The sequence below is a fragment of the Pristiophorus japonicus genome, chromosome 9 (assembly GCF_044704955.1).
Source record: "Pristiophorus japonicus isolate sPriJap1 chromosome 9, sPriJap1.hap1, whole genome shotgun sequence".
In the NCBI taxonomy this organism is placed as follows: domain Eukaryota; kingdom Metazoa; phylum Chordata; class Chondrichthyes; family Pristiophoridae; genus Pristiophorus; species Pristiophorus japonicus.
The window spans coordinates 103,386,259-103,413,885 of NC_091985.1; the positions used below are offsets into that span (position 1 = coordinate 103,386,259).

The 27,627-nt window shown below is 46.5% G+C and overlaps 1 protein-coding gene across 1 annotated transcript in view; it reads right to left on the minus strand.

Moving 5' to 3' along the window:
• The window catches only part of LOC139273904 (uncharacterized), a 154,044-nt gene that overhangs the window by 14,086 nt on the left and 112,331 nt on the right, over positions 1–27,627 (minus strand). Inside the window, exon 7 of the mRNA XM_070890978.1 lies at positions 25,676–25,774. Coding sequence (XP_070747079.1) covers positions 25,676–25,774 — 99 coding nt within the window. The remainder of the gene's footprint in view (positions 1–25,675; positions 25,775–27,627) is intronic.

The following is a 27,627-nucleotide window of genomic DNA, read 5'->3' on the forward strand; positions in this document are numbered from 1 at the left end:
TCTGACTGGAGAGAAGCTTGCAGTGGGGTCCCCCAGGGTCAGTGTTGGGACCATTACATTTCTTGTTATATATAAATAACCTGGACTTAGGTACAGGGAGCATGAGCTCAATTTTCCCGGGTCATTTGTGCCGTTTTTTTTGACGCGCGGCATTTTTTTTGATGTAAGTATTTAAATCAAGTTTCCCCCAGGAATCTGCGCCGGCGTAACTGTGTTAGTTACGATTTTTTTAGGTTAGGTTTTTGTTCCCTCATGTCTGCGCCAGTTTTGATCATTTTTCACAGTTTGCCCCCAAATATTTTCTGCTAGGTCGGCGTATCTGGCGAAAAGTCTTCTGCAGAGTTAACAGAAAGCAGCGCACATTGAGAAATCGGCGCAGAAAGACACCATTGTTTTCATCAAAGTTTTTGGAGGGAGTCAAGAACACTTTAAATATCCATAATAAAGATGATTTTTTATCTTTCAATGGAGAACATGGAAGTTTGATGGAATTCCGAAGTTTTCATTGTTTTTTTACTCACACGCCACCACCGAACATCTTCAAACAGGGCTGGAGGGTCGCAGAATCGGCCCCATGCCTGGACACAATGGCTCGGGGCTCGGCTGCAAAACAAGCCACAAAGAAGTTGTAACTGAGATCTGTGAGTTGGTGAAAGCAGACCTGCAACCGAGAAGCATCAGGAGGACTGCTTTTTCAGTTGAAGTGTCCATTACAGCTGCACTTTCATTCTATGCCTCTGGATCGTTTCAAGCTACAACTGGGGATGTGTGCATCATTTCTCAACATGCAACACATGTCTGCATTCACCAGGTGACAGCTGCACAATATGCCCAGAGGAATGACTATATAACGTTACCCATGACTGCCCAGGCAATGCGTGACGGGGCTGTGAGCTTCTCCAGGATTGCTGCTTCCCAAAGGTACAGGGCTGCATTGATTGTACCCACATTGCCTTGCGAGTACCATTGGAGGACTCCGAAATGTACAGGAACAGAAAAGGCTTCCACTCCATTAATGTGCAGCTCGTGTGTGATGACATGCATCGCATCATGTCAGTCGATGCGAGATACCCTGGGAGCACCCATGACGCGTTCATCCTATGCAAGAGCGTTATATCTGCCATGTTTCAGCAGCAGCCAGAAGGGCAGAGCTGGCTACTGGGAGACAAAGGGTATGGCCTTGCCATCTGACTCATGACGCCCCTACGTGTAACCCGGACGGAAGCTGACAGGGAATACAACATGTCGCACATTGCGACATGCAGCATCATAAAGAGGACAATAAGCAGCGTTTCCGATGTCTGGACCATTCCGGAGGCTACTTGCTATACTCCTCTGAGATTGTCGGTCAGTTCACTGTTGTGTGCTGCATAACTTAGCCATCATGAGGCAGCAGCAGCAGGTGGTAGCAGAAGGTGAGAGTGGCTGATGATAATGATGAGGAAGATGCAGATGACGAGCAGGAGGACGAGGAAGCCATGCAAGTACCTGAACCCGGAGCACGACGACGGAGGAGGGCGGGCCATCGTGCCCCTTTAACGATTGCTCGAGCCTTGTGCCAGAAGCTCATCCGTGAACGCTTTGCTGCCTGAAGGCTCAGCGACAACTATTCCATATGGACCATGTTCTGTAATGTTGTGTTGTGTTAATGGAACAAATGATGGAAATGATTTTTGTTTACTTCAAAAGTTGTGTTAATAATCGAACAAATAATGTAAATGTAAAATATATTTTATTCAAAAGTTTAACAAACAGTTCTTTGTACTTTAATAAAATTATTCTCGTATCAAACTTTAAAGTTTTCAGTTACGATCACTTACAAACTCTAAGATCACTTAAAAACTTTAAGATCACTTACTGGGCCCGAAATTGATCGACTTACTGCCCACTGCCACCGACATTTCATTGCAAGATTCGCCCAGTGCCACATTCGCCCAGAGCGGGCGGAAGGGGAGAACTGCCGGGAACTGCCCGCTGTCCTCAGCGGACGGCTGAGTGGTGTAACTGAGCTCCTGCCCGCTGAGCTCCCATATTGATGTGGGCGGGAGTCGGTACCAGAACGGGGGTGGACCGCTGGCTGGAGGCTGGTCTGTCCCCGACGGTAAGTCTGAAGATCCTGAAAAAAAGGTTAATGAACATTTTTTTTTTCCACAGCGACTTACCTGGATGGGGTCCCCTGAAGATCTTCCGATAGTTTTTTTTTCCCTGATTATTTTTATTTTAAGCCGTTCGACCCTCCGTGGGCCCGACTCCATCCTCGGCGGCACTTGGGCGGCAAGTGCCTTTGCTGCCGAGAATGGGAGCTCCTGCCGACTACCGCCCAGATTGGCGGCGTAAGCCCCTTAATTTGCCACCCGCCGACCTTCGATGAATATCCCGCCCAAAGAACCGTCAGGTACCTCGGCGGCCATTTGGGCGGGCAGGGGCCTTCATCAATTTCGGGCCCACGAAGTTTTAAACTTGTAAACTTACATAACTTCCAAAAAACTTTTAATTTGAGAACAACAGTAACAATAATAATAACAACAGCAGCAGCAATAAAAGGCTGCACCCATCTCTCCTCCACCTTATTTTACGACCGCCTGCTGCACTTGTTCTTGGTGACTCCACCACCCCTGCCCACAGGTGGTGGCGCAGTGTTTCTGGGGTTGGTACCAAGCTTATTCTTTCTAACATCTCTGGTAGTGTGCACCTGTTGGGGGGGGGGGGGGGGAGGAGGGGAGGGTTAGACGGCAATGTGGATGGCCCGGCTTTGGGCTCTTCAGAGGCTGGTGTGGGGATTGGAGTGGGAGTGACAGTTGATTCTGTCAATGGGCGCGGGGTCTGGGCACGTTCCCTTATTGCAGCAGCTAACTCCAACATGCCATCCCTCATGTGCCCTGACAGTGTCTCAACGACCTGTGACATTCCCTCCCTCATGGTCATTGACATGGTTTCAGCTGACTGAGATATTCCCTCACTCATGTTCCCGGACATCATTACCATTTCTCGCGAGATTGCTGTTATTTCTCCCGACAGTCCCGCTACCTCATCACCCATCCCACTGATGGTGTCCAGCAGTGATCGCGTAAGGTCAATGCACTCCGCACTCATTGCCATCATCTGAACCACATCCTGCATATCAGGAGAACACTGTAGAGCTCTCCTTCCCCTCCTCACCCTGGGTGTGCCTCCCCACACCACACCACTGGGACCTGCAGCCTCGGAAGGTGGGGCCCTGGGTGTGCCTCGCTGCACCACACCACTGGGACCCGCAGCCTCGGAAGGTGGGGCCCTGGGTGTGCCTCGCTGCACCACACCACTGGAACCCGCAGCCTCGGATAATAGGAAACCATGGAATGTCCCACCAACACTCAAACCGCTCGTCACGGAAGGGGCTGGCACCTCAATGGGCGGTACCTGCACCTCCTCCAAAGTCAGTACAACAGTGGGGGCTTCATCCATCTCCATCCCCTCCCACTCCCCCTCACCCCCATGCTCTTGGTCTGGAGGATGGGATTGGAAGATGTTCTCTTCAGACTTGTCCTCGTCTGAATCTTCTTCTGCATCATCAGAGTTGGCCTCAAGTTCTGCAAAATATAACAAAACACAGACAACTGGTTAGCAGCAGAGGAGAGGGCAAGTTGGGTGGCATGAGTAGGTTCACACAGAGCAGGCAACAGGCTGATTTGAAGGACCACAATGAATGATAGCACATTGCATCAACTGAAGGGTGGCTGACAGAGACATCCCCAGGAACCAAAGCATGGCTAGCCTGCGCTATACTTAAGCAAAGTCAGTCTGTGGAATTTGCAGGCCTTAACCCTCTCCCTCGAGTGTGGGCCCAGCTTCTGAAGTATTGATTGCTTTTCTCCAGGCAGGACCCATCAAAGCAGCAACCCTCTCTTCCAAGGGTGTAAGTGGCTGCAGATTTGCTGGGCCTCCTCCTGTTCAAGTTCTTTCCCTTTGTTATATGCCACCTTCCTCTGCAAAGATGAAAATGCAACTTTTTGAGGGTATCTTTCTGCTGGGTGGGACATATATAGCTGGTCACATTGCAATTCCATTGAATAAATGAAATTATTACTTACACAAACTACTTGACCAAGGTCCTGCCACTTCTTTTTACACTGGCCTCCAGATCTTGTGGTGGTTACCATTGCACAGTAATCTTCTGCAACTTGGTTCCAGCGTTTCTTCATTTCTTTGGGTGGGAACATTTATGTGACCTCCAGCTCCTGCCATCTGGCCTCAATCACAGTAACTAGTGCCTCCACTTCATCCTATAAGAAATTCTTGGTCCTTGCACCTCGGTGCATCTTGTATTGCAGCTCCGATTTTTCCAATGCTCTCACGCAGCATTCAAGGTTCTCACACACACAACTGACTCTTTAAAAATGGCCGATTGCAGACTGGGAGCGGTACTGCGCATGCCGCCCATTGGGATCACGTCAAAAATGTCCTTTTTTTTGCGCATGCACAGAAGGTGCAGCACCAGATTTGAAAAATATAGTGGGGAAACTTTAGCCAAATATTTCTGGCCTAAAAAAACGGGTGTAATTCTGGCAATGCGCCAAAAAACGGGCTTGGGCAAAATTGAGTCCCATAATTTTAAAATTTGCGGATGATACAAAAGTTGCCAACATGATAACTAGTGAGCAGGATAATAGCAGCCTTCAGGAGGACATAGATACACTGCTAAATGGGCAGAATCATGGCAGATGCAATAATCCAGAGATTACTACCTTTGAGGTCCTGCTTTTAACTTGCTCCTTAAACTCTGTGACTGCAGGACCTCAACCCTCTTTCCCCCACCCCATGTCATTGGTTCTGACATGGTCCACAACTTCTGGCTATTCTCCTTCACCTCCCGCAGAAAGTTTTACACCCTCCCTGTGATGTCCCTTACCCTGGCATCTGGGAGACAGCATAACATATGGGTCTCGGGCCAATGATCGCAGAACCGCCTGTCTGTCCCTCTGACTATCAAATCCCTAATTACTACTGCATTCCTACACTTTACTGTACCCTCACCCCCGGTGCAGTCCTTTGCCTCACGGTGCCAGGCTCCTTCGAGGTGCCATCATTCTCATAGTTGTTTAATGCTGAATATTGGTTTGAGAGTGCCACACTCCCGAAGGATTCCTGTACTACCTGTCTCTTCCTACCCTTCTGGGTGGCCACCCACTTGCTATTCTGACTCTATCTGGCTGTGGGGTGACCACCTCTTGGAGCCGGCGAGCCACGAAATACTCAGCCACCTTTATGCCCTACAATGAATCCAGCTGCTCCTCAAGCTCAGAAACCCTCAGTGTGAGTTCGAGCACCTGGAGGCACTTCCTGCAATCATGGGCCTCCGGGACACATGAAGTGTCCTGAAGGCCCACGTGGCTTCGGAATTGCAGGTTACGCCTCTCCATTCTAATTAGAAACATAAAATAAACTCCTTAGATACAAGGTGATCATCTATATAATTGCGGTTAACTGGGTCTAAACTACACTGTTATTTTTCTACTTGCTCCTCTAGTGAACTAACCAAAGACTAAATTATTTACTTAAGCTTAACATGAACTACTGAGGTACTAATCGCAAAGGACCTAAGTATCTAGATATCTAGATACATAACCGAGTTACTTATCTTAGAATCCGCAGGTTCTGCAGTTCCACTCCTTTTGAGTTGGGCGGAGAAACTGCCTCCCCTCCAGCAGGAGAGCCTGATCTGATCAATATATGTGGTGTAGGTAGCAGGAGAGCCTAGACTTATCATACACATGATGCAGGTAGAAGACTCTAGACAACAACAACAACTTGTATTTATATAGCGCTTTTAATATAGTAAAATGTCCCAACATGCTTCACAGGAGTGTTATCAGAAAAAAACTGATACCAAGCTACATAAAGAGATATTAGGACAGGTAAATCAAAAGCTTGGTCAAAGAGGTAATTTTTAAGGAGTGACAAAGGAAGAGAAAGGCGGAGAGGTTTAGGGAAACATAGAAACATAGAAAATAGGTGCAGGAGTAGGCCATTCGGCCCTTCTAGCCTGCACCGCCATTCAATGAGTTCATGGCTGAACATTCAACTTCAGTACCCCATTCCTGCTTTCTCGCCATACCCCTTGATCCCCCTAGTAGTAAGGACTACATCTATAGAAACATATAGGGAAGGAATTCAAGAGGTGGCTGAAGGCACGGCCAGCAGTGGTGGAGTGAAGGAAATTGGGGCTGCGCAAGAGGCCAGAATTGGATGAGCGCAGAAAACTCGGAGAGTTGTAGGGCTGGAGGAGATCGGAAGGAACGATGGAGGGATTTGAACACAAAGTTGAGAATTTTAACATAGAGGCTTGCCGGACTGGGAACCAATGTAGCTCAGCAGACATAGGGGTGATGGGTGAAAGGTCCTCGGTGCGAGTTAGGATACAGACAGCAGAATTTTAGATGAGGTCAAGTTTATGGAGTGTGGTAAGTAGGTGGGAGGCTGGCCAGGTGAACCTTAGAATAGTCGAGTCCGGAGATAACAAAGGTATGGATGAGGGTTTCAGCAGCAGATGGCTGAGGCAGATCAGAGACAGATGATGTAATGGAGGTGGAAATTGGTGACAGAGTGGATATGGGGTCGGAGGTTCAACTCCGGGTCAAATAGGACATCGAGATTGTGAACAATCTGGTTAAGCCTCAGATAGTGGTCAGGGAGGAGGATGATGTAGGTGGCTAGGGAATGGAGTTTGTGGCGAGGATTAATTGGAGGAAATTTCTGCTCATCCAATACTGTGTCGAGAGAGGTGGTACTGATATAGAGCTGAATGTTGTCGGCATACATGTGGCGCCTGACGTGCTTTTGGATGATGTTGCCAAGGGGCAGCATGCAGATGAGAAGTAGGATGGTGTTATGGATAGATCCTTAGGGGACTCCAGAGGTAATAGTGCAGGAGCAGGAAGAGAATCCATTGCTGGAGATTCTCTGGCTATGACTGGATAGATAGGAATGGAATCAGGCGAGGGCAGTCCCACCTAGCTGGACAACAAAGGAGAGGCATTGGAGGAGGATGGTGTGGTCAACCGTGTCAAAGGCTGCTGACAGATCAAGAAGGATGAGGAGGGAGAGTTCACTTTGTTCAACAGTCACAGTATGTCATTTGTGACTTTGATAAAGTGTTTCAGTGCTGTGGCAGGGGCAGAAACCCGATTAGAGGGCTTCAAACTTAAGTTGCAAGAAACATGGGCACAGATTTGGGAGGTGGCAACACGTTCAAGGACTTTGGAGAGTAAATGGAGCTTTGAAGTTTTTTGAGGAGTGGGGTGATGGCAGCTGATTTGAAAGGGAGGGGGATAGTACCTGAGGAGAGGGTACTATTAAAAATATCAGCTAACATGGGATCCAGGAAGGGAAGTCGGATGGTCTGCAGTTTAGTGGGAATAGGGTCGAGGGAGGAGGATATGGGTCCCTTGATCACTACATGTGTTGTAGATAGGAGGGTCTAGATCTGATCGATACATGAGGCGTAGGTAGGAAGAGAGCCTGTCTGGAATGGCAAATGAAAGGTTGTAAGTCTGATAAATAATAGCTGGCTTGGACAGTTGTGACACCTTGTAACACAACTGTGGGTTGATAAGCTGATGAACTGAAAAGTGTAGCCTGCTTTCTCGTTAATGGGTGAATGCCTTCATTTTTTCCCCAGCATAGTAACACACTGCAAATGAGGTTTTACACTATATTCCAGAAGTAAGGTATACAGGGAACCACTGGGAATAATTATTGTAAATGAACATCTGGATTTTCTTACAAATATCGGTTTTGGCATCTGAGTGCCTAAAATTAAATCAGCTGTATAGCTGAAGCTAGATCCAAGAAACCAGCTGACTGTAGAAGCCTTTCCGGATCACAGAAATTATGAATGTATTTATGGTTCCCTCCCCCTCATAGGTCTCCAGGGACAGATATATATCTTACATCACTGCCCCACCAGTAGAGAAGTAGGTGGGGCAGTGAAACATACCTAGCATCCATCCCACACCTATTAAGACTAATGAGACTATCAAAGCATGCATACATACCCATCTAAAGACTGACAGGGATCAGATGCACCTTCACAGAACTATTAGATTACCAAGATCTTCAAAGAGTGCATAAGCAGCCACTGGTAGACTGACAGGGATCAGACACATTACTGGAACTCTACGAGACCTAACAGACTACTGAGAATTTCAAAAAGCCATCCCACTGCTACTGGGAGACAGACGGGGTTTGGACCCTTCCCCACGAGGCCATCAGGTGTGATGTATAACGTTTATAAATAACACCTGCTGTTGTTCTGGTGCTCGTCCCAGAAACCAAAATGTATGGCTCAGAAACATGGACCATGTACAGTAGACACCTCAAGTCGTTGGAGAAATATCACCAATGGTGTCTCCGCAAGATCCTACAAATCCCCTGGGAGCACAGACGCACCAACATTAGCGTCTTCGACCAGGCCAACATCCCCAGCATCGAAGCACTGACCACAATTGATCAGCTCCGCTGGGCAGGCCACATAGTTCACATGCCAGACACGAGACTCCCAAAGCAAGCGCTCTACTCGGAACTCCTTCACGGCAAACGAGCCAAAGGTGGGCAGCGGAAACGTTACAAGGACACCCTCAAAGCCTCCCTGATTAAAGTGCAATATTCCCACTGACACCTGGAAGACCCTGGCTAAAGACTGCCCTAAGTGGAGGAAGCGCATCTGGGAGGGCGCTGAGCACTTTGGGTCTCGTTGCCGAGAGCGTGCAGAAATCAAGCGCAGGCAGCGGAAAGAGCGTTCGACAAACCAATTCCGCCCACCCCTTCCCTCAACGACTATCTGCCCCACCTGTGACAGAGACTGTGGTTCTCGTATTGGACTGTACAGCCACCTAAGAACTCATGTTGAGAGTGGAAGCAAGTCTTCCTCGATTCCAAGGGACTGCCTATGATGATGATGATGCTCGTCGCAGACAGCAGCAACCAGCTTCCCATCAACCTCAACAACAGGAAACTTCTGATAGGATGCTGAAAACAGCATAGTGAATGCGAAGTGCTATAATATGACACAGAATGTGGTTGTGTATGTGAAACAAGATGTTTTGGCATCCTATTGCCATTATTTTGTCCAAAGTATAGGTGCATCTGAGTCTTGAATACAGGGCGAATTTGGCTCGTCCTGAATAAATCAGCAACAGTCAAAATTCAGGTTACTTTGAGTCTTTACACGATTTATTGTTCATTCTGAGTGACTCTTGAGTTCTGATGATTACATTAACTAATACACATCTATGTTTTGTGTAACCAGAGTATTTAATTACCTGCACATTAATCCTATTTATGTTGTAGCTATATATAAAACAAATCATTTTTATTTTTGAAAAGCAATTTGGGTAGTCCTGAGCATTAGTGCACTGACACTTAGTACCAAAGAGAACAGGTAAGTCACTGGTTTGAGCCCAACCCAAGTCGATTCTTGATCTGAGTCATGCTGAGATTGAAAACACTGAGTGGAAGGGAGTGGAAATCAGTAGGAGAATCATGCCTGGGTAGCTTCTGCCAGCTCCTAGTGGCCAGGCTACCGGTGGGGGTAATTGGTGGCAGCCTACATGCAGGATCAGCCACTCAGCTCAAGACTTCAGGCCATGTGGACAAATAAATTTTTTTTTGCCAAAATACCCCCATGAAACGTTAGACCCCTTGGCTTTCTTTTGAAGATGCTGGCTGTTGTTCGGGTATGGTTCCCCCATCTCCAATACCTCCCCAAAGTGGCCATCTGTGAGGCTAGACAATGAGTGTTGACATGGCTTTGGATCATGGGGGGCCACCACAGTTCAAATCGATCCTGTCCTCACCCGATGTACACACAGATGGACTTTCCAGTAAAGGCCACTGGATGACAATCAGAAGTGTCTTCTGTAGGTGAGTTATCCCTTTCCTAATCTAAAGATACTGAGGCCGATTGTAGTGTCCCAACTGTAACCCTGGCTAAGACCAACTAACTCTAACAGACTGGGAATCAAACCTGGGGTTTTCCTATTCTTTAGGGACCATTGCGATACCATGCAGTGCATTTACTCATTAAGACAACTAAGGAGAGCAAAAAAATAATTACAATCCTGCACGTCAATCAGGTATAACCAGAGCAGGTATTTAACAGTCACAGCTTTTTGCAATGAAAACTCTAAGTTCCTGGAAATCAAGACATATTCTAATAACCTATGAAGCAAAAGATCTACATTAGACAGTAGCAATCCTTGATAGACATCAGAGAGGAAAATTGAAGGATTCCTTGGGTGAGTAATTTAACACGGTATGAATGGTTTCAGGACATGAACTGAATCAGGACATTAATTCTCAACGAGTAAAAAAGGGATGGTCATTATATGGAGTAAATATAATGTGTAGGACCATTATCCTAAGCTGATGAATATGGTCCATAAGACACAAAGCACAAATCCTACAGCTAACTCAGCACTGACCAGACTATCAGGGGAGCCCGAGTAATTAAAGTACACATTGGGGGTTATTTTGGCCAAAGGGCGAAAACAGGCACTAAATGGGTGCACTAAACAGGCACTAAATATGTTTGAAAGTCTGGATTCAGCACACAATATTGGTCCTAATTGCTGATTACCATAATTTGAACTTGCCTGGAGGTGCTAAACCAGAAACCTGCAGGTTTAACACTCAAGTGCTGATTAGACACAATTTTTGTGGAGCAGTATATGTGGGCTCTTCGCAGCCACTTCCATTGAAGGTGTGGAGCGCGTTGGCTGGCACACAGCGGCACGTTGCAGAATGGCTCAAGGACTGAGGGAGATGGCGCCTCTAGGATGCAGCATGGAATTCCTGGTGGAAGAGGTATTGGAGGAGGAGAGATGTCCTGTACCTGCAGGGGGGAGGGGGGAGGATGCCCCCCCCCTTGCCCTCCTGTCTCACTTTCTTGCAACTGCTGGTGCTGCTCTGCCTGGCCTCATGTCCTGCTCCCTTTCCTTATCTCGACCAAGTGGGATCCCTAGCAACATGCCCATGACTAAGCATTCCCTTTCTCGTGGTGACTCCTATAAAGAAAGCATTTAGTCCTTTTAAATGAAGTCCTGAGAGTATTTGCAGAATAAATGTTGGTCAAGTGTTGATGAAGTCTTGACAAGTGTCCCAGAAAGTCTCCCGATGTGTTTCAGCTGAAGCAGTAAGTGAACATGAAATGGTGAGTATCCCTTTAAGTAGCACTTGAAATTAACATCAAGCCCGTGTTTACTCCCAAATAGCTGGTCACTGTTAGGAGGGGGCGTTGGGACAAGGGCTAGCCACCAAAATGTCATGCGGCCTCGTTAATGAACGTTAGGAGGCATTTTAAGTGGCAATCAGCCCCTTAGCGAGCCTCCGGGCGGATGTTTCGATTCCTCGGCTACAATTCCTTTACCAAGATGGCGCCTTGCACTAAATACGGGCTAAACCGACGTTTCAGCTCAAGACCTCATCTTGGCCACCTTGGAGGGTAGTTAGCACCTGAACGAGCTGCCGAAAATCACCCCCAATGAGTTTGAGTTTTAATTATCAGCAAAGCAAACAGCTAAACTCTAGGACTTACCCACAGCACACCCCCTCCCACACTCACTCCAAATCCAACTTACCCTGCCTTTTGTTTAGTATTTGGACTTGGAATATGATGGAAAGCTTATCATCGTGCTGGGTTACATAGGAGCTGCACCAGAAAGACATTCCTTCGTCCTGATTGAATGTTTCAGAGGCTAGATTTTTGCGTCCCCAGGGGAGAGGACGAATTATCTGATGTCTGTCTCCAAACAAGTGTCAGACCTCAGAAAATAAATTTGCAAGTGTAGGTGACTTAAGTGGCATCCCTAATGTTAATGAAGTTTCCCATACAATTTACACTAGGGTGTGCTGGATACTCCGAGACTGATAGAGATGTCAGAGTCTCAGCCCCCCCAGGACTGGTTTCATAATGTTAGCTCTACTGCTGACTGCGACTATAATTTTTTTTGGCTGTACTCACCCACAAATATTGGCTACTATAGTCAATCTGCTGCTCTTTGGTTTCCCCTCTGTGCTGTCACATTGCTAAGCTGTTTGTTGCTTGACTGTCGGTTATCACTGCTTTAACCTTTATGGTCCCGACTGCTTTCAGCAAATAAGCTAGCCAACATCTTGTGAGAAGTAGCTTTTTACTTGTGCCTTGTAGAGGAGATTGTGTAAACTAGGCAGTTACTGCATGAGCTAGCATTAACTTTGTTTGAGGCTGAGCTTGAAGTGCCAAGAGCTGGTGAATACGTTCCTCTGGTGGCTTTGGGAATTCATCCAGTGAATAGCATTCAGGAAGGTCCTGCGTTTGAACCTCGACCTATGCTGAGTTAGCTGATCTTATCAGGGCCAGCAGTCACCATGCTACCAGTGTCCAACTAAGGGAAGGACAAAAATCTGCTGTGGATTTTAGTTCCTGCTTTTGATGGTTATCTAGCAACCCCTTCTTGAAGTGTGTAAATGAGGACAGGATTATGTTTGAGCATGATGGCCCCCAAGTGTGAATTGCTCAGGTACAGACATGAATGGCGGACACCTAGGTGCAATACCTGTTTGCCTGTGATACCACCCTGCTACAACACCTTCTAGAGATTAGGGCAAGGAAGAAAATGTGGCAAGAAAAAAATGGCAAACACAGACCCTCCACGAAACATAGATATCACCATCTGCTTGGACACATTATTCATTTTTTTTCATTTCATCTTAGAGACCTATCTATTTTTCATATTTCACCCTCGTGTCCTGAAGACTTTGACTCGTACTGGGATACGATGCTGAGGGCAGCAGCAAGCTTCTGGTACTTACCTGAGTTTCAATTCTACATTTGTGAGCTCAGGCAGTAGAATATTTTACCATGGAGTGTATCAAAGCCTATCCCAACATCCACACAGGTACGCTCTTCAACAAGAGTCATTAGACAGTGATTTGTTGCAGAAACTCCTTCCTCTGCTTTCCCCTTTCCCTTGAGCCCAGCTTTGCTGTAGCAAACTGCAAGTGCCTCTTTTCCACTGCAGTTGAAATCAGTGAAAGCAGGGATTGAATCTGAGACCTACTGGATCCATATGTTTCAATGATACACCTCAGAATATATTGAATTAATACCAGTGGGTGAGCACACTAAACATTACATTTTGTTGTAGCAGGAAGGAGGAACGACAAGGCGGGAGTGTTTTTTTTGCTACTTTTCTCCTTTTCCGAAGGTGCTGTCTCCTGCTTAGATATGGTCCCACAGGCGAATTCTTCTCCAGAACCATGCATGTGGACATTATTCACGTGTGAGCTCAAATAGTGAGTGATGGCAATTTATTCAACTGTGGGGGCATCGCAGTTGAGGCCGCTGTCATCGTCGTCCATGTGTGCACTTTCCATTGTCGTTCTGAGTTCCCAATCTCAGCTTGTGTATACCATCTCAGTTGAGACCAGGGACTTGTAGAAGAGGACAGAAGGAAATTGGAGCCAGAGACATTTCAAAGGCCAGCCTCACACTTGAAGAATGGCCACTTGGATGATGTACTGGAGGGCAATCTGTGCCATGGAACTCTACCCAGGCATAGCGAGCACATTCAGAGGGGGATGAAATTGACTCTGTACCCTTTTGGACCTGTGACAAACATAACAAAAATGAAAGACTGACCAGCTGGTCCATTGAGCCTGTACCATACAACGATGGCATAACTTCTACACACTATCACCATCACCCACTCACCAGCCTTACACTGTTCTAGGAGAGGCGGAAAAAACAGGGAAAATACCTTTGATCAATTTAGGGGAAAATGGGAAATTGTTCTTCAGTTAGTTCCTTTTGGAATGCTGCAGTGAATCTGAGCCCACTGCAAGTGCCAGCAACTAGTTCCAGAGGTTGATGACTCTGCAAAAGTAGTACTTCCTAGCATCTAACCTAGGTTTATGCTTACACGACTTATGCTTGTGTCCCCATGTCCACCTTAATCTATCGAGTGCAAATAGCCTAACCACATGGACCAAGTCTAATTCTTCCATTATTTTAAAGACATCCATCAAATCTGTTCAAAGTCTATGCTTTTCTAGAGTAAAACGCTCCAGTGCTCTAAGCCTATGATAGTAACTGAGGGCGTTTAAATTAGGTACCAATCTAGTGGCCTTCCCTTGAACCTTTGTGAGGGCCTCTATATCGTCCCACCATGTGACGGGACTAAAACTGGACACAGTATTCTAGGTGAAGTGTAACTACAGGGACAGAATAGTATTTTTAATTTTATATTTAATTGTACTGGCAATACATCTTAACATTCAATTTCCTTCTACAAAAGCCTTCCAGCAGTGTCATGATGTGTGCATTGTAATACCCAGGTCCTTCCCCTGCTCAGCAACCTTGCATACTGCACACATGTGTGCTATCGCCCCTACCCAATTATATAACATTACATTCATCGATATTAAAAAACATTAGCAAGATATGGGTACATTCCTTCATTGCATCTAGATTTGCCTGCAATCTAATTTTCTTATCTAAGGTCCATACACTGCACATATATTTGTGTTATCTGCAAACATAAGAACATAAGAAATAGGAGCAGGAGTCGGCCATATGGCCCCTCGAGCCTGCTCCGCCATTTAATACGTTCATGGCTGATCCGATCACGGACACAAATTCACTTCCCTGCCCGCTCCATAACCCCTTAATCCCTTATTGACTAAGAAACTGTCCATCTCTGTCTTAAATTTATTCAATGTCCCAGCTTCCACAGCTCTCTGAGGCAGCGAATTCCACAGATTTACAACCCTCTGAGAGAAGAAATTCCTCCTCATCTCATAGAACATAAGAATTAGGAACAGGAGTAGGCCATCTAGCTCCTCGAGCCTGCTCCGCTATTCAACAAGATCATGGCTGATCTGGCCGTGGACTCAGCTCCACTTACCCGCCCGTAACCCTTAATTACCTTATTGGTTAAAAATCTATCTATCTGTGATTTGAATACATTCAATGAGCTAGCCTCAACTGCTTCCTTGGGCAGAGAATTCCACAGATTCACAACCCTCTGGGAGAAGAAATTCCTTCTCAACTCGGTTTTAAATTGGCTCCCCCGTATTTTGAGGCTGTGCCCCCTAGTTCTAGTCTCCCCGACCAGTGGAAACAACCTCTCTGCCTCTATCTTGTCTATCCCTTTCATTATTTTAAATGTTTTTATAAGATCACCCCTCATCCTTCTGAACTCCAACGAGTAAAGACCCAGTCTACTCAATCTATCATCATAAGGTAACCCCCTCATCTCCTGAATCAGCCTAGTGAATCATCTCTGTACCCCCTCCAAAGCTAATATATCCTTCCTTAAGAAAGGTGACCAAAACTGCACGCAGTACTCCAGGTGCGGCCTCACCAATACCCTATACAGGTGCAGCAGGACCTCCCTGCTTTTGTACTCCATCCCTCTCGCAATGAAGGCCAACATTCCATTCGCCTTCCTGATTACCTGCTGCACCTGCAAACTAACTTTTTGGGATTCATGCACAAGGATTTTGTACGCCGCCGCGGAGTGTCTGATTAAGGTTAACGGGTCCTTGACGGCGCCCCTTCGCTTTAGGAGAGGGGTGCGCCAGGGATGCCCCATGTCCGGCCAGTTATACGCCGTTTGCGTGGAGCCTTTCCTGCGCCTCTTGCGGACGAGGTTGACGGGACTGGCTCTGCAAGGGCCGGGCGTGGAGGTCGTCCTCTCGGCTTACGCCGATGACGTGCTCCTCGCGGTAGAGGATCCCGCTGACCTGCGGAGGATGCGTGAGTGCCAGGAGATTTACTCGGCCGCGTCCTCCGCCAGGATCAACTGGGAGAAATGTTCCGGACTCCTGGTGGGTCAGTGGCGGGTGGACTCCCTGCCGGAGGAGCTCAGGCCTTTTGCCTGGAGCACGACCCATCTCCTCTATCTGGGAGTCTACCTTAGCCCCGACGAGGAAGCCTGGCCGGCGAACTGGCAGGAGCTGGAGGCCAAGGTCGCCGCTCGCCTAGGGCGCTGGACAGGACTGCTCCGAGTGCTGTCCTACAGGGGTCGAGCGTTAGTCATAAACCAGCTGGTGGCCGCAATGCTGTGGTACCGGCTGGTCACTTTGACCCCTCCCCCTGCGTTTGTCGCCAAGATACAGAAGAAGCTGGTGGACTTCTTCTGGAACAACAGGAAGCACTGGGTCTCTGTCGCGGTCTTGAGTCTCCCGCTTGAGGAGGGCGGTCAGTCGTTGGTGTGCGTCAGCGCCCAGCTCGCGACTTTCCGTCTTCAGACCCTGCAGAGATACCTTTACGTCGAGCCCCCTCCTAGGTGGTGTGCTCTGGCGAGGTATTTCTTCCGCCAGCAGCTCGACCTCAATTATGACACGCAGCTCCTGTTTGTGAACTTGGGGGGTGCCAGGACCGCCCTCCGGGAGCTGCCTGTCTTTTACAGGGAACTCATCAGGGTCTGGAACAAAGTCTCCACCAAGCGCAGCTCTCCGCCGGCTGGAGTGGCGGCCGTCCTGCAGGAACCGCTGCTCGGGAATCCGTACCTCCACGGCCGAGGCTTCATGTGGCGGTCGGAAGAGAGGGCTGTGGCTGGTGAGGTGACCAGGGTCAGGGACCTGCTCGATGGCGGAGGAGCGGGCTGGATGGCGCCAGTCACGCTGGCGCGGCGCCTAAATTCTGCCAACGTCCGCCGCGCGGCCGATGCCATCGAGTCGCTAAAAACAGCTCTGGGCCCTGACTCCGTTAGGTGTATCGAGGAGGCTCAAGCACGTGGGGAGATCCCGTCCGAACTGACCCCCGTCCGGACGGAATTCCTCATCGGCGCCAAACCCCGGAACCTCCCTCGGGGACCGGCGCCTCACAACTTGAGCCGCCTCGGGGAAATCCCCTCCGTGCCTTTCAGTTCCGCGCGGAGGGGTTTCCTGTACGGGCTGCTCCTGCACACCCTCAACTTTGCCATCCTCGCCGGCCGTCCGGACACGCCATGGCGTACCATCTTGCCGTCCGGAGGAGGCGGGGGTCCCCGATGGAGGGCACTCTACGCAGGGGTCCTCCCACTATTCATCGGGGACTTGGCCTGGAGGGTGGTGCACGGAGCAGTGCCGTGCAACAAATTTTTAAGCCGGTTCACGGACTCCCAAGCCGCCTGCAATTTCTGCGGTCTGGAGGAGTCCGTGTTCCATGTTTTTATTGAATGCACAAGGTTGCAGCCCCTGTTCCACTATTTGAAGGGGCTGCTCCTGAAATTCTGGCTGCACTTCAGTCCCACTCTCCTGATCTTTGGGCACCCTGTGCGGAGGGGAGCGGGTAGGTCCGAGGGCCTCCTCGTAGGACTGCTCCTGGGCACGGCCAAGGGTGCCATCAGCCGGTCCAGGCAGCGGGCGGTCGAGGGGGTCGTTCAACCTGACTGCCTGCCTCTCTTCCGCTCTTACATCCGATCCAGGGTGTCCTTGGAGATGGAGCACGCGGTGTCCACCGGTACGCTCGCGGCCTTCCGCGAGAGGTGGGCACCGGAGGGACTGGAGTGCATCATCACGCCCGGCAACCAAATTTTAATTTGATTTTACGTTTTAAAGTTTAATTTGTTTTAATTGCCGGTGTTTTTAGTGTCCCCCTCTCCTTTTATAGGGGGCACTGGAAAAATTTGATTTTAGCGCCCCAAAAAAAAACCAAAAACCAAAAAAAAAAAGGGGCTTGAAAATGTCTGCTGTGTCACCCAGGTCGGGTGGCACAGTTTAATGTTGTTTATGTTTTGCAGGTGAACTCCAAAAAGAGTTTCATGCACAAGGACCCCCAGATCCCTCTGCATCTCCACATGTTGTAATTTCTCCCCATTCAAATAAAATTCCCTTTTACTGTTTTTTTTTCCAAGGTGGATGACCTCACATTTTCCAACATTGTATTCCATCTGCCAAACTTTAGCCCATTCGCTTAACCTATCTAAATCTCTTTGCAGCCTCTCTGTGTCCTCTACACAACCCGCTTTCCCACTAATCTTTGTGTCATCTGCAAATTTTGTTACATTACACTCTGTTCCCTCTTCCAGGTCATCTATGTGTATTGTAAACAGTTGTGGTCCCAGCACCGATCCCTGTGGTACACCACTAACCACCGATTTCCAACAGAAAAAGGACCCATTTATCCCGACTTTCTGCTTTCTGTTCGCCAGCCAATTCTCTATCCATGCTAATACATTTCCTCTGACTCCGCGTACCTTTATCTTCTGCAGTAACCTTTTGTGTGACACCTTATCGAATGCCTTTTAGAAATCTAAATACACCACATCCATCGGTACACCTCTATCCACCATGCTCGTTATATCCTCAAAGAATTCCAGTAAATTAGTTAAACATGATTTCCCCTTCATGAATCCATGTTGCGTCTGCTTGATTGCACTATTCCTATCTAGATGTCCCGCTATTTCTTCCTTAATGATAGCTTCAAGCATTTTCCCCACTACAGATGTTAAACTAACCGGCCTATTGTTACCTGCCTTTTGTCTGCCCCCTTTTTTAAACAGAGGCGTTACATTAGCTGCTTTCCAATCCGCTGGTACCTCCTCAGAGTCCAGAGAATTTTGGTAGATTATAACGAATGCATTTGCTATAACTTCCGCCATCTCTTTTAATACCCTAGGATGCATTTCATCAGGTCCAGGGGACTTGTCTACCTTGAGTCCCATTGGCCTGTCCAGCACTACCCCGCTAGTGATAGTGATTATCTCAAGGTCCTCCCTTCCCACATTCCCGTGACCAGCAATTTTTGGCATGGTTTTTGTGTCTTCCACTGTGAAGACCGAAGCAAAATAATTGTTTAAGGTTTCAGCCATTTCCACATTTCCCATTATTAAATCCCCCTTCTCATCTTCTAAGGGACCAACAATTACTTTAGTCACTCTTTTCCGTTTTATATATCGGTAAAAGCTTTTACTATCTGTTTTTATGTTTTGCGAAAGTTTACTTTCATAATCTATCTTTCCTTTATTGCTTTCTTAGTCATTCTTTGCTGTCGTTTAAAATTTTCCCAATCTGCTAGTTTCCGACTAACCTTGGCCACCTTATACGCATTGGTTTTTAATTTGATACTCTCCTTTATTTCCTTGGTTATCCACGGCTGGTTATCCCTTCTCCTACCGCCCTTCTTTTTCACTGGAATATATTTTTGTTGAGCACTATGAAAGAGCTCCTTAAAAGTCCTCCACTGTTCCTCAATTGTGCCACCGTTTAGTCTCTGTTTCCAGTCTACTTTCGTCAACTCTGCCCTCATCCCACTGTAGTCCCCTTTGTTTAAACATAGTACGCTCGTTTGAGACACTACTTCCTCACCCTCAATCTGTATTACAAATTCAACCATACTGTGATCACTCATTTCGAGAGGATCTTTTACTAGGAGATCGTTTATTATTCCTGTCTCATTACACAGGACCAGATCTAAGATCGCTTGCTCCCTTGTAGGTTCTGTAACATACTGTTCTAAGAAGCAATCCCGTATACATTCTATGAATTCTTCCTCAAGGCTACCCCGTGCGATTTGGTTTGACCAATCGATATGTAGGTTAAAATCCCCCATGCTTACTGCCGTTCCTTTTTCTCATGCCTCCATTATTCCCTTGATTATTGCCTGCCCCACCGTGAAGTTATTATTTGGGGGCCTATAAACTACGCCCACCAGTGACTTTTTCCCCTTACTATCTCTAATCTCCACCCACAATGATTCAACATTTTTTTCATTAGAGTCAATATCGTCTCTCACAACTGCCCTGATATCATCCTTTATTAACAGAGCTATCCTACCTCCTTTCCCTTCTTGTCTAATTTTCCGAATTGTCAGATACACCTGTATGTTTAATTTCCAGTCTTGGCCCCCCCTGCAACCACGTTTCTGTAATGGCCACCAAATCATACCCATTTGTAATGATTTGTGCCCTCAACTCATTTACTTTATTTCGAATGCTGTGTGCGTTTAGGTAGAATGTTTTAATACTAGTTTTTAAACCATGATTTTTAGTTTTGACCCCTCCTACAGCCCCTTTATATTCATACATATTGTCCCTTCCTATCACCTTGTGGTTTACACTTACCCCAGTGTTACTCTGCTCTGTTGCCTCCTGCCTTTTGCATTCTTTCTTGGGGTCCTGTTCATTTGAGCTCTCACCCACTCTAACTAGCTCAGAGCCCTCTCCTGGGTTCCGAATACTCCTTGCATTGAGGCACCGAGCTTTCATGCTTGCCTTTTTATTCCACTTTGACCCTTTAGAATTTTGCTGTACAGTGGCCCTTTTTGGTTTTTGCCTGGGGTTTCTCTGCCCTCCACTTTTACTCATCTCCTTTCTGTCTTTTTAAATGTTCGGCCCCTTATTCTAAGATTATGCCCCTTAGTTCTAGTCTCCCCATCAGTGGCAACATCCTCTCTGCATCCACCTTGTCAAGCCCCCTCATAATCTTATACGTTTCGATAAGATCACCTCTCATTCTTCTGAATTGCAATAAGTAGAGGCCCAACCTACTCAACCTTTCCTCATAAGTCAACCCCCTCATCTCCAGAATCAACCTAGTGAACCTTCTCTGAACTGCCTCCAAATCAAGTATATCCTTTCATAAATATGGAAACCAAAACTGCACGTAGTATTCCAGGTGTGGCCTCACCAAGCAGATAGTTTCCCTGATGTCTTCAACAATGCTTAATGAGGGATAAGCAGCAAGATATGCAGAGGAAAGAAAATGCAACAGATAGTTTCCAGGGCTCCCCAGCCTCACATCGCAAGTACTCTCCATTCCCTTCCACCCTTGAATACTGCCAGAGATCAGCAACCCCCGTTCCAAATTCTTCCCAGCTTATGGACCATTTTCCCACTCAATCCCATACTCATACTCCAACACTTTATTATCAGCCTCAAACTCTGTCACTCAATTGCCCTTGTGACAACATCTCTCCAACAACCTCTCTCCACCCCACCTTCAACCTAATATATGTTGCCTCTCATCCTCCTACATATCACAGACCTTTAAAAAGAAAAGAGAGAGATAGATGTTAAGTACGTCAGTAATGAAATATATATGGGAGTCACAAAGAAACACTGGAGACATTCAGTGGAGACAGAGGGGTGGAGATAGTTACAGAAGATTGCCGTAAAGCAATGTTGGGCAGAGTGATATATAACAGAATGAGCAAGTGTGATAGTCATTGAGAGTGAAAGTGAGAGAGAGAGCATGAAAAAATGCGTGAGATTGTGTGAGAGGGAGTGAAAGAGCATGAGCGCGCAACCTCACAGGAATTAACTAACAGGTAAGAGACAGTTTCAGGAAGAGAGATAAAATTTGTTTATTGTTCACGAGCAATGCCACGGAAGTTTAACTGTATTATAATACAACATGTGTTAGATGGTACAATATCAAAACAATGGGCAGATTTTTCCGGGATGTCAGCGGGCGCGATCGGTTAGCGGGTCGGGTGGGGAAAATGGTTTTTTTTGACAGCGGGTCAAGACACTGCTGTCAACCCGTTGCCATGCATCACCAAATGTTGGGTCTGTCGGCGCTGAGCAGACCCAACACACAGCGGTGGGGGAGGCAATTCAAGTCATGACCTTGTTAAGAGGATTAACAACTATTTTCAGCTCACCCTCAAAGTTTACCAGTCATCCATGGGGTCCACGCTGCTTGGGGATCACGTGAGCTTTGCAGGGTGGGAGTTGAATGGCCGTGGAATCATTTCATTACTTGGCAGCTGGAAATGTGCTATAAAAGCTCCTATCTTACAGCTGGTCACTTTCCAAGCTTAGAAGCTGTTGCTTACTGCATTTGGAAGACAGATTGAGCTTTATGCAGGTTGCAAGTGTTTGGCGCAAACTCTCTATCCAGTGTCACCTCATTGAAACAACCTCTCTCACCATTGACAGATCGCTTCTGTCATCTCAATTTACCTGCTATCTACTACATCAAAATGGGATGGTTAATACTGTCTCACCTTGGTCCTCAGAATCCCACCATGATCAGCCCCAACACCAGCATCACCAGGCACACCAGCAACACCAGCCTTCTCTGCAATCAACTGATGCTGCGCAGGACAGAGGGCATCAGCACCTGACCACATTGCTGCCCGGGATGCCAGGGATAGCCTCACCATGGCCAGATTTAATTCACTTGACGCTGTACACCCTGGCTGCCACATGGTGCACCAGAGGTTGGCAAAACCCCACATCAACACCAAAAAGCATCCTTCCAATGCCCAAGCCATTCTTTTCACACTCACCAGCATTGCGGGGGGTACCATTATGTCTAACCATTCACTGCAACTCACTAAGCCACTTCCAAAGGTTCACCCAAATCTGTTCAAGAACACAAAGTGTTGAAAATAAAGATTTCAATGTTTGACAGCACATTAACAGAAACTTTACATGAACATTGGCTAAAACTAAATTGTTAGTTGGTATGATTGGACAAGGATGAGGATGAGTGTGAGGGGTGGCTAGTGAGATGGGGAACTGATAATGTAGATAGAAAGAGAGGGATGGGTGGAGGTGCAAGGTAAGTTGGTTTGAGTAAGGATGTGCAGGAGAAGGGTAGGGAAGGCAGAGTGATGGGGATGTGATGAGTGGCACAGCAGGATGAGGTTGTGTGTGGTTTTCAGGTAATGTTTCATGATCTACTGAGATCACTGAAAGGTTTGTACCACTGCAGCCTGGTCTTCCTGACGACATCCCTGCTTGTGCCCTCCTGTGCAATGTGCAACCAGGCTGCGTTAATCTCCCGAGGAGATCTCTTCCGCCCATGGGAAGGGAAGAGAACGTCCCTGCGTGCTGTGACTGCCTCCATAAGCATATGGAGGGTCGCATGGAAGAGTCTGGTTGTAGCCGTGCACCTTTGTGCAGTGCTCGTCATTGTTTGCAGCTCCTCAATGCTGTAGAACACTGACAGAAGAACTGTCAAAAGCAATTTGCGCATGTCCCTTGAAGGAAAACGGCTGATGACGTGTCATCAAATGACGTCATCAGACCCGCTTCCTTCAATTGGCCGGCAAATGTGCTGAGCGGGCTTAACAAGCCCCCATCAGGGGAAATCATTTTGTACAACGGGCTGGAGCCAGCAATGAGGCTTAGACCCAGCACCTACATTGCCCGCCACAGACCTGCCGAGGTTAATAAAATCCAGCCCCTTATCTTCTGACTCATCATAAGCAACACTGTGGGAGATCTGCCATCTAATGTGAGGGCGGGCTGAATGTGAGTGAAATTTGACTTTGGCGATAGCGAATTGACAACCGTTTTACACCCCACCCAATTTTCTTTAAAAAAATCATGGGCAAGGTGCAAAGTGGGTTGCTGATTCGCTGTTGCCTGTTTTGCGTGACCGCTGAAGTCAAACTTCACCCGTAATTAATTTGCTTCTCGCAACAGGAGAGTATATCGTCAAATCATGTATGTAGGTCAGCACACCTCATACTATTTTCTGTCTATTGAAGTCTAGAAATACTCTGCCCGCTCCACGTTGCAGGAGTTCACTATTTCTCACGGTTCTCATTTCCACTACTCTACCCAGAAGTTCATTCCACATTTTGAATATTCTTTGTGTGAAGAACATTGGTCCGAATTTTGCTTTTTGCTCGCTTGAGCCTGTGTCCCATTGTCCTTCTTTCACAATTTAGCTTTAAGAAATGCTCCAGATCTACCTTTCCATACCATTTACTGTCTTACATGCGTCTTCTAGATCATCTCTCAGTCCTTTGTTCACATCCTACCCGACATTTAGTTGTGTGAAGCAGGGGAAGGCGGGTGAGGCTAGGGCAGGGGAAGCCTAAAACTTCTTTGTGGGTCCTGCTCCTCCTGGTCCCACAAAGTAAAGCCATGGCTAAGTTGGTAGAACTCTCGCCTTGAAGTCAGAAGATTGTGGGTTCAAGTCCCACTCCAGCGACTTAAGCACAAAATCCAGGCTGACACTTTGACACCTCTGACAGTGCAGCACTCCCTCAGTACTGCACTCTCAGAGGTGCCGTCTTTCACATGAGATGTTAAACCAAAGCCTGTCTGCCCTCTCGGGTGGGCGTAAAAGATCCCATGGCTACTCTGTAGAACAGCAGGGGAGTTTGCCCTGGTGTCATTACCAATATTTATCCCTCAACCAACATCACTAAAACAGATTTTCTGGTCATTTTCACATTGCTATTTGTGAGATCTTGCTGTGTACAAATTGGCTGCGTGTTTCCTACATTATAACAGTGACTACACTTCAAAAGTACTTCATTGTCCGCAAAGCGCTTTGGGATTTCCTGAGGTCATGAAAAATGCTATATAAATGCAAGTCTTTCTCTAAAAACCTCACCGAAGGGCCTTTTCGGCTTCCCGATTCTCTTCATGCTGGCCTTCACCTGATATCATTGAACCCCAATTAGCATATATGAATTAGGACCACACCGGCTTTAGGTGGACAGCTAAGCTTAGCTTAGTTCAGAAGTGACTGTTAAAAATGGGATCCGAGAGGGGTGGGGAGGGTTAAAATTACCCACATCCCATATTCATCCTCGTGACATCCTTCACCTTTCTTTCTGCATGGCTTGTAGAGAACTTTCTTTCTCCTCATTTCATTTCTGATTTTTTTTTGTTCATCAATTTACCCTCATATTTATTGTACCTGCTCAGAAATATGCCTTGAAAGGTGTTCCACTTGTCCTCTGATGAAGTATTGAACAAACCCTACCAAATCAATTTTTGGGTGTATTTATTCTGATCTTAATGTTTCTGTGCTTCTGTCTGCACAGTTCTGTCCTGCCTTTGCACCTGTCATAATGTGACAAATACCTGTGACAAAGCCAACCCCTACCTTGTATTCAGTTGATCCCAGCACCTCCATCACAAAAACTAAGCACTGAGCTTAGCTAATGGAGAATTACAACCTTGGAGCAATCCATTTTATACACCCATCAAATGTAAACATAATTTGGCAATGTGCCCGATGTGAGAGAAAATAGCACCATTCAGTTCTGGAAACAATTATAAATTCATTACTATGTTAACTAATTGATATAAAATTTCAGCATGTGCATGGTAAAGAATTTTTAAAATATAAATTCATATAAAAGTTGTCAAATTTGAAACCTCACCTACAAAACTATTCTGCATGGAGATGGTTTCAAAGGAGACCAGAACCTAATTATTTAAAATCTTCTTTCTATTGTTTTACATTCTAACACAAAGAGCAAATTGACAAATAGAAAACTATCCCTTTGCAGTTGGTTTGGTCTTAAAACTAATACCATACTGAAGAAATCTGGAGTATGAAGGATTTACAGTATATTAAGGTATGCATATTGAAAGGTGCCTCACACAGCTGAAGGAGGTGTAGCTCTGTGTCTTTGATGCTGTGAGAACAGTTGTTGAGCTTTGTAGTTCCCAGCTCTGTGTACGTGTTACCTCAGTAAAAGTGTATAGTGACTCCTTGGAACAGGAAGCAGTTTATACTGTAGTGGCCAATGTAACCCAGTCTATTGTTTCGGCCCATTCTCCACAATATACTAATTACTATTACCATGATAAAGAGGAGTATTCGTCTGCTTTTCTTTTTTTTCTCATTCATTTTTTCTGCCTGCTTTCTACAAGCTTGGGAGTCCAATTGTTATAGTCACATCTTGTCCTCAGCCAGACGGAATCATGAAAGGAACACAAGTAAACATTATAACATAAAATGAAAGACTTACTCCAGGTATTCCTGCCTTGGCTCTGGAATTTACCACAGTCTGGGCGTTGCTTTGCTTAGTTGAAAACATTTGGAAGGCAGAAGAGTGGGGAACCACAACCTAGATCAAAGAGGTATAGAGGAGACACAATATGATGAATATTGTACAAACACCACAAAAACATCCTAAACCATAACACAACTACTTGTACTACACACTGACGGGTAGCACGGTCCCCGTGTACAGCTCAATAGGATGGCACCAATGCCAGCTCAAACAACTTCCACCACCTCCCCTGGGGATGGAGATACCATCAACACATGGAAACGTGCCCAAACTAAAAGTGAGCGGCAGCAACTTATTATACAACATTTGTGAAATTGGAGTTCGGAAATATTGAATACACTGTGGTGCTCACTGGTCATGGAAAGCTTCTTGTGAACCGGGGAACATTGCATGGCCCTACTCCATGGTCACCCAAGCATGTACCCCAGAGATCAAAAATATGAGCAAGCAGTCACAGAGAGAACCTTTCTGACAATATTGTGCATCCTGGACTTGTGGATGGCAGATTTCACCAGGCTCAAGAGCAGACCCTTCCTCCTCCTCCCCTCCCCCCCACCCCCACAACCTTTTCCCAGGAGATCCTTTGACCTGCTTGCCCTGTGCATCAGGTGACCAATGATAAACATTGTTTGTGAAAAACATATTCAGAATTTGAGAAGCAGATGATGGAATGGTGGTTGCAAACTCTGGCAATACAGGTATACGTGGAAAGACGTCTTATCCTGACCACAGAATGTGTCTTTAACATTGGTATTGAAAAGTGGTACTATCAATTGTTGGATACCACTGTGCAGTGCAGCACTATGCCCTTGGTCCCCGATGGTGCCAGGACAGATCCTTGAATTCAGAGTCATCCGCTAAGGACTCTTGTCCACGATAGGTATTAAAATTTCCTGCTGGGGATGTTCCTGCAAAAGATGAAAACAAGGAAGTGTGCAGCAGCAAGGAATACAGAATATAAAGTGGAGGGAACTTCCAAGAGACAGCTCAAGCTGTGAAGCAAAAGTGCCCACAGGGAAAAGGCCTGCACAGAAGAGATCAAGCGCCAGGCCTACAGCCGGTTCTGATAGAAGATAGACAGTTCAAACAAGGAGATCACTCGCTGGTTGATGTAGACGAGCTGCTGGTCATAATTCAGACCATGCAGCTGGATGACGGGAAACATCACCAATGCCAACCAATGCAGAGGATTTACAATGGATAGATCTGAATGTGGAAATTTGACAACTGGGCATGCAGACATTCCAGTGACTGACTGACGTCCCCAAATAGGAGAGTCAGGACTGCTGCAGAGAACCAACTTTGTCTCAGAAGAAAAAGTTCAACTTCGTCTAATTCTTGACCACAAATTCAGGAGGAGGGGCCAAAGTCAGCAGCTGGCATCAGAGCATAGCAGCCATCAGCTGGTTTATAACCAAGACTTTGTACCAATATCAAGGGTACGTTAGGGATAATATTTAGATTGGTCGCAAGCAGGTAGATTACAAACCCATTTACCTTTTCAGAATAACATGCATCATAATGGGGGGAAAATTGCGGTCGGAGGCTTTCTTCGGATGAATGCCCCCGACCCGAAATTATTTTACAAAAATACCTGGTGGTCCAGGAGGAATGTAGGATTCCAGTTGGAGGCCTCCATTTGTTGTGCAGCGAATGGGAACATGTCCTCCAGGTATGTATTCGTATCCTGGAATCACGTGAGCCTGGACCACCAATTACTATGTAGTATTGTCATTGATAATAATGGGAACTCCGTTTTTACGAGCTCCCTTCGCTATCAATGTCTGCACACGCTCTAAAACAAGAAACACAACACAATAAAAGAAAACCTCAGATATTTAAAATTAATTGAAATTGAATGTAATTAAATGTTCTAGAATTTTTTTTTGCTTGTTTTAATGTGTTGT